This window comes from Microtus oregoni, unplaced genomic scaffold (genome assembly GCF_018167655.1).
Source record: "Microtus oregoni isolate MIOR12 unplaced genomic scaffold, Mior012 000102F_ref0000329, whole genome shotgun sequence".
NCBI lineage: Eukaryota > Metazoa > Chordata > Mammalia > Rodentia > Cricetidae > Microtus > Microtus oregoni.
In genome coordinates, this window is record NW_024544716.1 from 1185457 (window position 1) to 1199279 (window position 13823).

The 13823-nt window shown below is 45.0% G+C and overlaps 1 protein-coding gene across 1 annotated transcript; it reads left to right on the forward strand.

Annotated features, from left to right (window-relative positions):
- Positions 1–266: 266 nt before the first annotated feature.
- Positions 267–4138, forward strand: LOC121443205 (uncharacterized protein C2orf78 homolog; the record flags this gene model as incomplete). Its single annotated transcript, XM_041644880.1, has 2 exons — positions 267–1026; positions 2271–4138. Coding segments are annotated over 2 exons (2628 nt in total), but the record flags the coding sequence as incomplete, so codon positions are not given.
- Between the last annotated feature and the right edge of the window lie 9685 nt (positions 4139–13823).

Consider the following 13823-nt stretch of genomic DNA (forward strand, 5'->3'; position numbering starts at 1 on the left):
GAGCATCGTGTCTAGATCTGAGTGAGGATTAAGCCAGATTGACCAGGATTTCCATGCCCACACAGGAAAAAGCAGACAGTTCATCTCGTGATTGTCATCCTTCATAGCCCCACCGATCAATCTTAACCCACTTGCTTGGCATATGTAAGGGAACATAGATGCTAGACTCTCCCACTCAGTACAACCTGGAGATAACACAGTCCCTCCCAGGGGGTAGAAAGCCTCCATCTCAACTTTTTCCAACTCTCTTCTTGCTTCCTACAGAAAATTGCCAAAGTGCACCTTTCACTGGGACAGAATGTGCTCTGCAGCCCTCTGTGCCTGTGCTGAGGAATGCCACACCCTCAGCAGGAACTGTGTGCAATTTCTATGGGGTCTGCACCCCAGCTGTGAGCTCAGCATGGCTCCTGTCATCAGACTCCAGCACATGCTGCCAGCAGCTCATGGACAGTGCCTGTCTTTACCAACGAGCTGGCACGACCATGCTGACTGAGCCAACTGACCAGAACCAGATCTCTACTTCGACATTTTCCTATCCAGGTGTTCTCCACTGGGATCTCAGAGAAAGCACCACCAGAAGGGAAGCTCCATTCCTGGATGCCCCTGTAACTGTCATTGACCAGAATACCACCCCCTCGTCTAGGTCTATAACAGCCCAGTGTGACAATACTTTCCATATCAATGCATTACCGCCATCCTATCCAACACTGTCTGCCTGCCTTGTACAGGCAACGCCATCAAATCTACCAGATCAACGATATATCCTGGCACCTTGCTACCTGGATGGAAGTCAGGTCTATTACAATGACCAGAACAGCCTGGGTCCTCCGATGGCTGAAGAATTCTGGCAGTGCCTGCAGGCCTATGGCTCTGTGTCCTGCTCTGGGAATCAGGCTTCCTCTCTGCACCCAGGGATGGTGATGGCACTACAGGAGATTCAGCCAATGAACATCCAAACACCTTTCTCCACCTGTCCCATCTACTGGCCCACATCTGCTCAAACCATGCCAGACACCAGTCTTCAAGGTGAGTAAAGCCAGGAAGGGAGGTGTGAGATCAGCCCTCAGAGGAGACACAGCTCTACCTTTCAGAAGTGGATGTCCACACAGAGGAAGAATGGGAGTCCTGACATGTAGGCTGTGGCTCAGGCTCATTACCCCTAAATTCAGTCTCTATAATGAGAGAGAATACAGGAAAGTGAGTGACATTCAACCTTCATTAAGACATGTCCAAGGACCACACCACAGGAACGCATTTCACTGCCAAGGCTAATCAGGCCCATGCAGCAGCTCACTAAAATCACCTCCTTCCTAATCTATGTCTCCAGATTCTAGATGACATCGAGAATTTTATCTGTTCTTGTACAACTAAGTTTCCCCTGAGTTGAAGCTAGTATCCAGAGAAATGGAACCCTGAATCTGACCTGGAGGAAGTCTTCTCCCACACTCCAAGTGTCTGCTGTGACATTCTCTAACACTTAAGCTCTAGTGACAGTCTGCTTTGACCTGTGTAATATTGATAAGCAGGGTTGAAGCATCTCACCCTATCTGTCACGATCAACCTCTCTCTTTTTCTCTGTCTCTTTTCCTCCTCTACATCTCTCTTCCACTTTCTCTTTTTCTTTTACTCTTTCTTTCTGAATCTTCAGCAGTGACCCAAGGCCAAGACTATGTAGACATGTTCTCTGTTACAAAGTTGATGCTCAAAGCTTTCGCAGTCTTACATTTTGACATCACTAACAAAAATTCTGTGAAACGTGAACCTTAAGGAATGTCAGGGCTTTTGAACCGCTTGCCTTTCAGAATTGAGGAACTCATATGGATACCTAAACCCAAATAAAAATCCAGGCTTCAGGGGCCATATGAGTAATACAATGAACAGAAAGAAACTGGTGGAGATGAGTAAGATTAGGAAACAGTGAGCAACACAACCTGTCTCAGAGCAAACTCCCAAGGCAATGAGAGGCACTGTTTCAAAGGAAAATGGGGGAGAAAGGGAAGAGCGCACACCAAGGAATTCTGTCACCTCCCCATGATCACTAAGCATGTACACACCACACAAACACAAGAGAAAACGTGATCTCACACGGTCATGAGAAACAAATGAGTAGTTACTATGTGTCTCCAAAGAGGGCTGCTTTCCCTGCTCCTCCAGCAGAGCTCATAGCAATGCCTGCAACACTGCTGCAGGAGCCTCAGTGCTCAGGTGCACTGAAAGTGGGGGTAGCATCTCACTTACCAGGCACTGACTTCGAACTTCCTCTTTTTCAGTGGTGGAGAGGGAGACAACCCTGGGGTTGACACCTTCAGGGCAGACACTGTGTCTGCTGCAGAGTCCAGACCTCGGCAATGCCTGCACCCAGGATGCCCAGATGAAGACAGCACCTGTCAGTGGGAACAGGTCATTAATTGCCCTCATGCACAGTCCTTCTGAATTCCTGGCCTTGCCTCCAGCCCCAAGCCTGGAAAAGACACAGAAGAACAATGCAGATGAGATGAATGCTGAGCAATCAACACCTCTGGATTCCTATGAGGGCACAAAATGTAACCAAGACGCATCACCCCTCCCTTCAGCATACCCTGGCATGCAGCAGCCCTTGAACTACAGTGATGTTGGGAGCCTGAGGCAGAAGCTAGCTTCTCAAAATGCCACTTTGGGAAACAGTAGCCTTGGTCTGGAAGACCCTGAGGCTCTGCAGAGTGTCATGGAGTCTAGCAATGACTTTGCAGACATGACTACTCTGGTGGCAGATATTCACCTTCCCCAACTCTTAAACTTCAACACTGGCCTTGACCAAATGGAAGATCACACAGCAAGCCAAACCAAAGACTCCAAAGACATCAGGAGGGACCAGGCCCAGTCACGCACCAGCATCTTTAATGGACTATCTGAACTGGGCATCAAGAAAAACCAGAAAGTCTCTGATGTGTTTCATGGAGCTCTTCAGGCCAGAACCCATCACGAGGATATGCTGAAGGAAGATGATCCTGGAACCATAGACAACACGGCCAACCACGTGCAGGGCAAATCTCAGATATTTGTACCCAAGAGGCCCAGCGTAGCAAGGGCACAGGGGAAAGAAAAGGCCAAGGACACCAGAGGAAACAGCTCCAAGAAAACAGAGGAGCTGAAGCCATCAAGTCACAGAGTCAAGGCAGAAGAGAAGCCCGCCATCCCAAAGACCAAGAGGAAGAGGAATCCACCTGAGCTCAGCCATGACAGCTTTAAGAAGCCTCGAACTCACCTCGGCATGCACATGCTGGCGTCTGTGCAGGTCTTTCACCCACTGGGGAAGAAGAGTGAGAGGAAAACTGGCGTCTCCTCCTCCCGGGCTCTGCTGAACTTGAGCAGCAACAAAGATCCCAGGACAGGCCCAACCGCCACATCCCTGGGAGATGCGCCCCGTGAGGGTCGAGGCCCTGGTAGAATCCCGGGCAATGCTCAGAGAACAGAGAGCAGTGCTCCCAAGCGGTGTCCATCTCTGTGCCTGGATGAGCTGTCCCCAGCTGGGAAGGTCAAATTAGTACCTCTGCCTTTCCTAGCCCTGGACAAGCCTCAAGACAGACCTGTTTCCAGAAAGCTTCACTGCCTGGCTTCGCACAGGCCCACTACAGCTTACCCAGTGAGGTCTCAATCCCACACTGCTAGGCAACCCAAACTCAAGTCATCCCAACCAGCTCCTGCCAGCACATCACTGATGGCCTCTGACAAGTCGGCTCTGCCAGTTGCCACCAGTGCCACACGTCCAATTAGAAGCAAGCCCATCCAGTCTTGCCCTGGGCCTCAACCGCCTGCCTCTTTGCCTGCACCCTACAGAGCATCATCTCACACTTCACTCCACAGGGAGCCTCTTGCTTTTGCCACAAACAAGACCCTAGATCCTCCCCAGCCTCAATCCCAATACCTGCAGCAAGATTTCAGCCACTTACCAATTCCTTGGAAGAAAGTCAACATTCCGGGGCCAGTCATCTCACAGCCTATCACTGAAGAGCAGAGGCCAGAGAGGGAGGCCATGAAGAGGCGGGCTCAACAGGAGAGAGAGAATGCTGCCAAGTGTACCTCTCTGGGAAAACCACAGCTTTTCCTTCAGAGGGAGAAAGATATGGAAATTTCGAGATATTATGGCTATGCAGTGTAAGTGCTGCCCAAACCTTTGGGACACAACGCTATTCATCACACACAGGTAAGATGTAGATACACATAGATATTCATGCATACATGAAGTTTAGAGGCTTAGCTGAATGTGCAGATATGTAGATACATACATAGTAATGCAGAATAATATTTAGATATACGCATATTTGTGAAGGGAAAGAAATAGTTTATAAATTTATAAATACTTGAAGACATTATAAGTGACTGTAGAAACTTAAGACTGCGATTTTATCCATGAGTATATAGAGAGGGCTTTGATGTCTTCCTTAGAACTTTACTATTATTAATTTATGTTTCCTAATTATGTAATAATACATGTGACATAGATACAACATATGCTATAAGTCAGTGGTACTACTTATTTAATGTTAAATCTGTAGCAAAAAGCTCTAGTGGCAATAAGATTATTTTCCTGGAATTTAATTTTCAGGATTCTAGGATGATGTGGGAGTCCCCTCTGTATGCTGTGAATATGTTTTATTACCACTGGTCATTAATGAGTAAATCTGTTTCAGCCAATGACTGAGCAGGTCAAAGCCATGTAGGAAATTCGAACTGAGATGTAGAGAGAAAGCAGGCAAACTCAAAGAGATGCCATGTAGCTGCCGAAGGAGAAAGATGCCTGAATGCCCGAACATTGCCAATAGGTCACAGACTCACGGTGATAACAGGTTAATATTACTTGGCTTTATTAAGATGTTAGAGTTAGCCAGGAATATGCTGGGGTCATTGGCCGAACAGTACTGTAATTAATGTGGTTTCTGTCTGATTATTCACGTCAGAGTTACTGAACATGGTAAGTTTCCTAGAGTGCATACTGTAAAGTGAACACACTACTGCTGTCGCCACATCTCCTCCCATTTCAAACCTCAAACACGAGCCCTTTAGACATCAGTACTCTGCCTGCATTTCATGATATGAAACATAGGGTCCATGTGTGCATAATCAAGATCCTACCTTGAAAGAAATTCTACAAGGCGGAGTATCTTTCTGAGATGGGTTGATTTGGATTACTGGGTTTGTCTCAAATTGTATCAATCTTTGAAATTATCCATTTAACATGTTTGTTTTTCGTGTGTGTGTGTGTGTCGTCCACATGAACTACTGCGTAACAAATGTATGGAGTGCCCAGAGAGGCCAAACCTGGGCATCAGTTCTCTGGAGTCTGTAATTAAGAGAGACTGAAAACCATCATGAGGTGCTCTGAATTCTACCTGGGGATTCTGCGAGAAAATCAAGTGTTCTTCTCTAAGGAGCCATCTCATCGAACCCGAGTTGAGTACACATAATGGACTGACATTTGATCGCCTGATATTTTCCTCCATCCTGACCTGTCCCTGAATCTTAACCTCCTTGCACTATTCTGTGCTCTAACTGTTTCAGAGTTTGTAACACATTGTCCTCTGAGGCATATGGCATTAACCTTGTATGGGGTGACACATAAGAAATAGAATTAATTTATATATAAGTTTAGTTTCTTGAGACAATGTTTCTCTTCATATCACTGAATATTTGGGAACTGACCTCGCTAATCAGGCTAGCCTTGAAATCACAAAGATCTGCCTGACACTGCCTTTGTAATGCCTTTGCCTGTGTCCCTGCCTCAAGAGTGCTGGGACTAAAGGAATGCACCAAAATCCCAGGTGAAAGCACCTTCCTTTCTGTATATGTGGGTCACCGATTTCCCCACCATGATTATGTGAGGATGTATGTTAGCAACAGTACATTTTTGATAGCTACCAAAAGTCACAGAGGCTGAACTGCTTGCGCTTACAACTGTAATTCAACACAGGTTCATTGTTCTGAAAAATTGCTACTCAAACAGAGATCATAGGAACGCCTTCCCCATCACTATAAGGGCCTACTAAGTGGAGAGGGCACAGAAGGAGGGGAGCATCTCACTTACCAGTCACTAACTTCTTCCTTGACTCTTTTTCAGTGTTGGAGAAGGGGGTGTCCCTGGGACTGACACCTCAGGACAGACAGTCCATCAGTTGCAGTCCACAATGTTGCTAGTATTCCACCCTGGATTCACAGATGAGGATGCCACCTGTTGATAGGGACAGGTCATTGACTGCCCCTATCCAAAGGTCTCCCAAATTCCTGGCCTTGCCAACAGCTCTCATCCTAGGCGGAAAAAAAAAGAAAACAATGTGAATTAGACGACAGCCAATCTATCAATGCTTAAGGATCCCTTAAAGGCACACAGGAAACCTAGTCCCATCACTTCTCCCTTTAGCACACCCCAACTTGCAGCACACGCTGTGCTTTACTGACACTAACACCCTGAGGCAGAAGCTTGCTGTTGACCATGTCTCCTTGCTAAGCAGCACCTTTGGCCATCATGAGCCTGGCACATGCACACTGTGATGGTCTCCAGCATAGACTTTGCTGACATGACTACACCGGGGCCAGATATTCACCTTCCACATTTTTTCAAATAACTCAATGTATTAAACATATTCAGAGATGCACAGCATCCTTATCCAAAGACTCCATAGTCATCAGGAGGGAATAAGCTGGGGCTCATGAGCAAGACAAAACCAAGAGGACCAGAGAAAACAGCTTCAAGAAAACAGAGGAGCTGAAGCAGTTTAGGAAGAGTCAAGTCAGAAGAGAAGCACACCATCCCAGGAACAAAAGGAGGAGGAATCCACCTGTGCTCAGCCACCACAGCTTTAAGAAGCCTCGAACCCACCCCAGCATGCACACGCGGGAGTCCGGTAAGGGCTTTCACCTCTTTGGGGGGAAGTGAGAGAAGAAAACTGGCCTCCCCTGAACTCTGTCAACTCTTCCTGCTACTCTGTACTCTATTATTACAAGAGTTTATTGAATTTTGATCTCTGGGGAAGTGGCATTGGATATTCGCAGGGTGACCTTTATTCACTTTCTTTTAGTTCCTTGAGAGAGACTTCTCTCCAAAGCACTATATGTCCTGGTAATAACATCATAGACCAGGTTAGCCTTGAACTCAGTGATCTGCTAGACTCTGCCTCTGCCGCTTCCTCTGTCTTTTGAGTCCCTGCCTCAAGAGTGCTGCGACTAAAGATGTGCTTCAACAATGCAGGTAGAATCAAGATTCTTTCTGTACATGTGGATCACCAGGTTTCCCAGCATGATTTGATGAAGAGTCCATGTGTAGGCAAGGCGATTCTTGCTACTGACCTAAAATCACAAGAGACTTAACTGAATGTATTGACTTAGCTGTATGTATTTACAACTGCAACTCAACTCAGATTCTTTTTTCTGACAGTACCTTTGTTTCACTTGTTGGCTGGACTTCTGACAATGCCTATCTACTTCCAGATAGTACAACATCTGGATTTGACTCAAGGAATGTATTCAACCTGTCCCTAGATATTTATGGTGCTTGTATTTTCTCAATAGGTAATCCCCAGCTACTGTGTAGACACAATACTGTCCATTCTAACAAAGCCTATTTGCTGTCCAGAGTCACTGGTCTAGATAAATATAACACAGCCAGCCGGAAAGGATCCCACAACCTGTATCCAAGCATCCTGACAGGGGCACGATTGACTACAAGAGAATGAAGGAAAGCAATAGTTTAGGGAGGTCTCTTGTTTGATCACTCTCTCTGTGTTTTTTAACTACAGAATTTGCGACTCCGTGATTCTACTGGGCTTCACTGTACTCCTCAGAAAAACAGAAAGGCATTTGAATGGATATACATTCATGTTAAGATGATTATTTTAATCTTTATGTTTTCAAATTAAGTGTCTGGTAGAATAACACTTGTTGAACAAAGCTCAGGAATTATTTTACATATTAAAGCAATTAACAAAAAGATGTACTGAATTCTTCTCATGGACTTTAAGTCTCATTGTACTATTTATTCAATGAACAGATTTTATTCTGTATATTGTATACTGACAACAGCACTCAGTTCCCACCACCTGGCCATTCCTTAGCTCTCACCAAATATCTTAGGCAATGTTCTTCTGCTTTATACTACTGCTTACAATTTCATGAATGTCTATATGTAGAGATGTGTCACCAAGGATCCACATAGTGAGACAGGATAAGAAGATGTTTCTGTGGGACTGGATACATTTGGTACAATATAATTATCTCGAGTTCCAAGGATTCTCCTGCAATCACCTTGACTGCATTCATTGTTTTTACTGTAACCAGTTCCACTGTGTGCAGACGTCACGTATTTCTTATCATTTGCTCTGCTACTGGACACCAAGTTCAGGCCCTAACACAGGTATCCGAATCCTGAACAAACTGCAATGTACAGCAATGTGCAGAGCAATAACCCATCCAACGCCTTGGAACAGCATGGACAGGAGGAGTGGTAGACCTGGTTTGGTGTTTAAAGACACTGTATACTGAAATACACAGAGGGTACAATACTTCACATTACACCCACCAACTGATCTCCTGCTCCTACGGAAGCAATACTTGCAAGTCCCCAACTTTCAGATAACTCTCCACTTCTTATATTCTGTACCATCTAGAAAGATCAAGTCCAACTGATCTTAGCTAAAATATCTCGATGGGATAGTCATTTTATTCTAGGGTAAAACACCAGGCTACACTACTCTACCTGACTGCATTAGCTCTTACACTGCATTCCTGCTTGCATGACAGCCCCTGATATTTGGATGGACTGCATTGTACATGATCCATTTTGGCATAAGAGGCAATCATCTCACCACAACAGCAGCCACAGCCACTGAGTATCAGCAGCCAAAACTTTTACAGTTTTTCCATCAGCACCAAAAGCACACAGAAAAGGAAGTCGAGAAAGGAGACAGACTGGAGCAGTTCCATCAACACTTGCAGCTACACTAATCTCACGCAGAAGCACAAAGGTTTAGAAGGGAAATACAAAGGCCCATCCATTCCCTTCAATAAAGCAGTAGGAGTTCCCTTCCCACTGTGACCTGTGATCCTCTGAGTCACAGGAGATTCTGTTGTGCATCACGGTACAACATAAAAATTCCCTTCTATGAAAGCCAGCCTGCTAGCAGGAAGGGAGATTACAGTTCAGTCCAAGTCTGACTTCTAGATATCCTACATCTGAAACAGAGGGACGGGACAATCATCTACTTCTTACTCATACCAAATAAAAGGATCCAAAGAGCTTCATCTTTTGGGAGGTCTTGAAGAGTTTCTTGACCGACATCTCCTGAGTCTTAAGATCATTTCTGGGACATAGAATATAGCAGGCATATGGCTTCAGTGAGTGCCACATTTCCACTCATTCAGGGTCCCATTTCTCAACTTCTCTAACTTACTTTTGCTCTCCTTGGAGATGCAATCCATAATTTTCAGGCACTGTGACGATACCACGGTACCACCGACGATAAGAAATGTTTCGTACACATGTGAGCAGGCTCTGTGCAGACCTGCCAATGCCAATTCTATCAGGGGATAGCCTTTGTGCAAAGTCACACACTAAGCAGATTCTCTAAATAGGGAGGGCAGTCTATTCCACTGCAGCTTGCAAAGATCCCCTCACATGGAATTTTGTAATCTAGATAATACAACAAGTCCCTTCAGCTCCTAGTTTTCAGGATTCTCATGGGGCCAGGGCACATCATAACAGCTCTTACGCATCTGGTAGTATCAAACCAATCTCTTTACACTGACTCAAAGACAAGAACATGGCCATCATATACCCATCCACATGAATGCAGTGTTGAATTTACTTGAGTGTATTATTGAACACAGCATGGTCTGTGTTTTAGTTTGCTCTCACCTATATACTTGGCACAACTAAGAGTTTTGTCATTTTGAGTTAAAGACTTCAGGAGTTCATTGACAGGGTATGTGGATTTTAGTTAATTTCTTTCATAAAATGCAGTCAGCGTGAGTAATGTCACCTAACAATGTACATTCCTACAGAATGGGAGAACAAACACCTTCTCACCCAAGTCAACAGTAATGATCTTGTGGGATTACCCACGTTACTTGAAAGTGAAGGAATGTTGGGTTACAAGCACTGGGCATCATTTTTATATGTAGATGTGTAAAATAAAGCAAAAACTCACATGGATATGGTATATGGGACAGGAAATCAAAGTCCCTAGGGCTCTTTCATTAATGGAAGCCAGCAACACAGCTATGTAAAGTGCTCCCCTAGTAATGGGGCAAGGCACAAGAAAGACATCAGAGATCACCCACAATGCACTATTCCATTGACACCTCTGGACCATGTTATTAATGGGAACCCCAAAATTGAATAATAATGAACAAATTGGTCAGAAAAATGCTTACTTTGCGATGCTACTTGGAGCACAACTGAGATACAACAGAGGGGCAATAGTGACGACTTCAAGTACCAATGCACACACTCCTATTTAGCTTATATAGCATAAAACAAACCAGGATCCGAAGGAAAGAGGATAGTTCAATTCAGTGGTTGCCTCCCGGAAGTAGCCTCTCAGACTGATTGTGAAACATGATCTTTTTTTTTGAATATTTATTTATTATGTATACAATATTCTGTCTGTGTGTATGCCTGCAGGCCAGAAGAGGGCACCAGACCCCATTACCCATGGTTTTGAGCCATCACGTGGTTGCTGGGAATTGAACTCAGGACCTTTGGAAGTCAGCAGGCAATGCTCTTAACCTCTGAGCCATCTCTCCAGCCCCTGGAACATGATCTTTATCATTAAATGACAGAGAAGGACCTAGTCTATGCTCGGCAATACTATACAAACACAGTGGAACTTGGAATATATAAGAATGTTGGCTGAGCAAATCTAAAGAGTGCCAGGAAGGAGAAATCCCCTGTGGTCTCTGATTTACCTCTTACCTCAATGTACTGCCTTGGTCTCCTGTTCTGGATTGCTTAAACAATGGTCTGTAAAGCATAACATGAAAGACACTTGATCCTGCACCAAGTTAGCTGAGATTTCTCTGTTTAGGTCTGTATCTCATTTTTTAATTGGGTTATTTGAAATGTTGATGTCTAATTTCTTGAGTTCTTTACATATTTTGGAGATCAGTCCTTTGTCTGATGTGGGGTTGGTGAAGATCTTTTCCCATTCAGTAGGCTGCCTTTTTCTCTTATTGACTGTGTCCTTTGCTTTACAGAAGTTTCTCAGTTTCAGGAAGTTCCATGTATTAATTGTTGCTCTCAGGGTCTGTGCTACTGGGGTAATATTTAGGAAGTGGTCTCACGTGTCCATGCATTGAAGACTACTTCCCACTTTCTCTTCTATTAGGTTCTGTGTGGTCAGATTTATATTAAGATCCATTTAGACTTGAGTTTTGTGCATGGGGATAGATATGAATGTTCAACATCCTTAGCAGTCAGGGAAATGAAGATCAAAATAACTCTGAGATACCATCTTACACCTGTCAGAATGACTAAGATCAAAAACTCCAACGATGCTTATGCTGGAGAGGATGTGGAATAAGGAGAATACTCATCCATTGCTGGTGGGAAAGAAAACTTGTACAACCACTTTGGAAATCAGTATGGTGGTTTCTCAGAAAATTGGCCATCAACCTACCTCAGAATCCAGCAATGCCACTCCTAGGCATATTCCCAAAAGATGTTCAATCATACTCTAAAGACGTTTGTTTGACTATGTTCATAGCAGCATTATTTGTAACAGCCAGAACATGGAAACAACCTCAACCAATGAATGATATCTTGAAATTTGCGTGCAAAAGGGTGGAACTAGAAAACACCATCCTGAGTGAGGTAACCCAGACCCAAACAGATGAATATGGTATGTACTCACTATGTATGTATGTAAAAAAGTGGATACTAGCTATAAACAAAGGATATTGAGGCTATATTTCATAATCCTAGTGAAGTTAAGGAACAAGGTGAACCCTAAGAAAAACGTATATAGATCCACCTGGGAAGGGGAAATAGCCAAGATCACCTGACAAAATTGGGAATATCGGTGTAGAGGGGAGAATGGAGGATGGAAGGGGAAGAGGAAAGTAGAAGGGGAGGGGTGAGGAGAACTTGAGGGAATAGGATAGTCTAGATGGAGGAAGGTCAGAGATGAGAGCAAGGAAAGAGATATTTTGATTGAGGGAGCCATTATGGGACTAGTATGAAACCTTCGCTCTAGAGAAATTCCCAGGAATCCAAAAGGATGACCCCAGCTAAGACTCTAAGCAACAGAGGAGAGGGTGCCCGAACTGGCCTTGCCCTGTGAACAAACTGATGAATATTTTAAATATCACCATAGAACCTTCATCCAGCAATTGATGGAAACAGAGGCAAAGACCTGCATCAGAGCACGGAACTGAGCTTCCAAAGTCCAGTTAAAGAATGGGAGGAGTAAGAATATGAGCAAAGAGGTCAAGACCATGATGGGGACACCCACTGAAACAGTCTACCTGAGCTAATGGGAGCTCACCAAATCCAGCCATACTGGGAAGGAACAAGAAGCTAAATAAGAAGGTGAACCCAAAGAAAAACATATAGTTATCCTCCTGGATATTGGGAGTAGACAAGATTGCCGGGCAAAAAACTGGGATCTTGGGAGTGGGGTGGGATGGGGGTAAAGGGAGATGGGGAGAGAAAAGTGAGAAGGGGAGGATGGGGGGTACTTGGGGGAATGGGATGGTTGGTATACAGGAAGGGTGGATATGGGAGCAGGGAAGTATATATCTTAATTAAGGGAGGGATCTTAGGGTTGGCAAGAGACTTGAACTAAAGGGGCTCCCAGGTGCCCAGGGAAATGTCCCCCGATTAGTTCCTTGGGCAGCTGAGGATAGGGAACCTGAAATGGCCCTATCCTATAGCCATACTGATGAATATCTTGCATATCACCATAGAACCTTCTTCTGGCGATGGATGGAGATAGACACAGAGACCCACATTGGAGCACCGGAATGAGCTCCCAAGGTCCCAATGAGGAGCAGAAGGAGGGAGAACATGAGCAAGGAAGTCAGGACCGCGAGAAGTGCACCCACCCACTGAGACAGTGGGGCTGATCTATTGGGAGCTCACCAAGGCCAGCTGGACTGGCACTGAAAAAGCATGGGATAAAACCGGACTCTCTGAACATGGTGGACAATGAGGGCTGATGAAAAGCCAAGGACGATGGCACTGGGTTTTGATCCTACTGCATGTACTGGCTTTGTGGGAGCCTAGCCAGTTTGGATGCTCACCTTCCTAGACCTGGATGGATGGGGGAGACCTTGGACTTCCCACAGGGCAGGGAACCCTGACTGCTCTTCAGACTGGAGAGGGAGGGGGAGAGAAGTGGGGGGACTGGGAGGGAAATGGAAGGCTGGGAGGAGGCAGAAATGTTTTTTTTTCCATAAAGAAATAAATAAATAAAAAGAAAATGTAACACCCGATTTTGTGTTACACCCTCGGTACAGTTCGCGAGCCACTGTACCGAACGCGAGTCCAGCAAGAGCATGGAGATTGAAAAGAACAACACACAGAGACCAGTGTCATTCAAAGGAAGATCAGCCAAATGCCATTTATTCAGACTTGGGGAGATCTTTATGTTCCTAACTACTGCACAAGCATCTCTGCCCAGGCAGGTGGGAAATTACCATATTAACAAAGGAGTAAATGCCCTGCAGCTAATCACCAGGCAGGGCAGGGAAAGCACAGAAACACACAGGAAGCTTAGTTAGCTGATCATAAACTGTCCCCACGAATGCACCCCAGGAATAGGGGGACCAGGACCCTACAAGAAAAGCCAAAACAA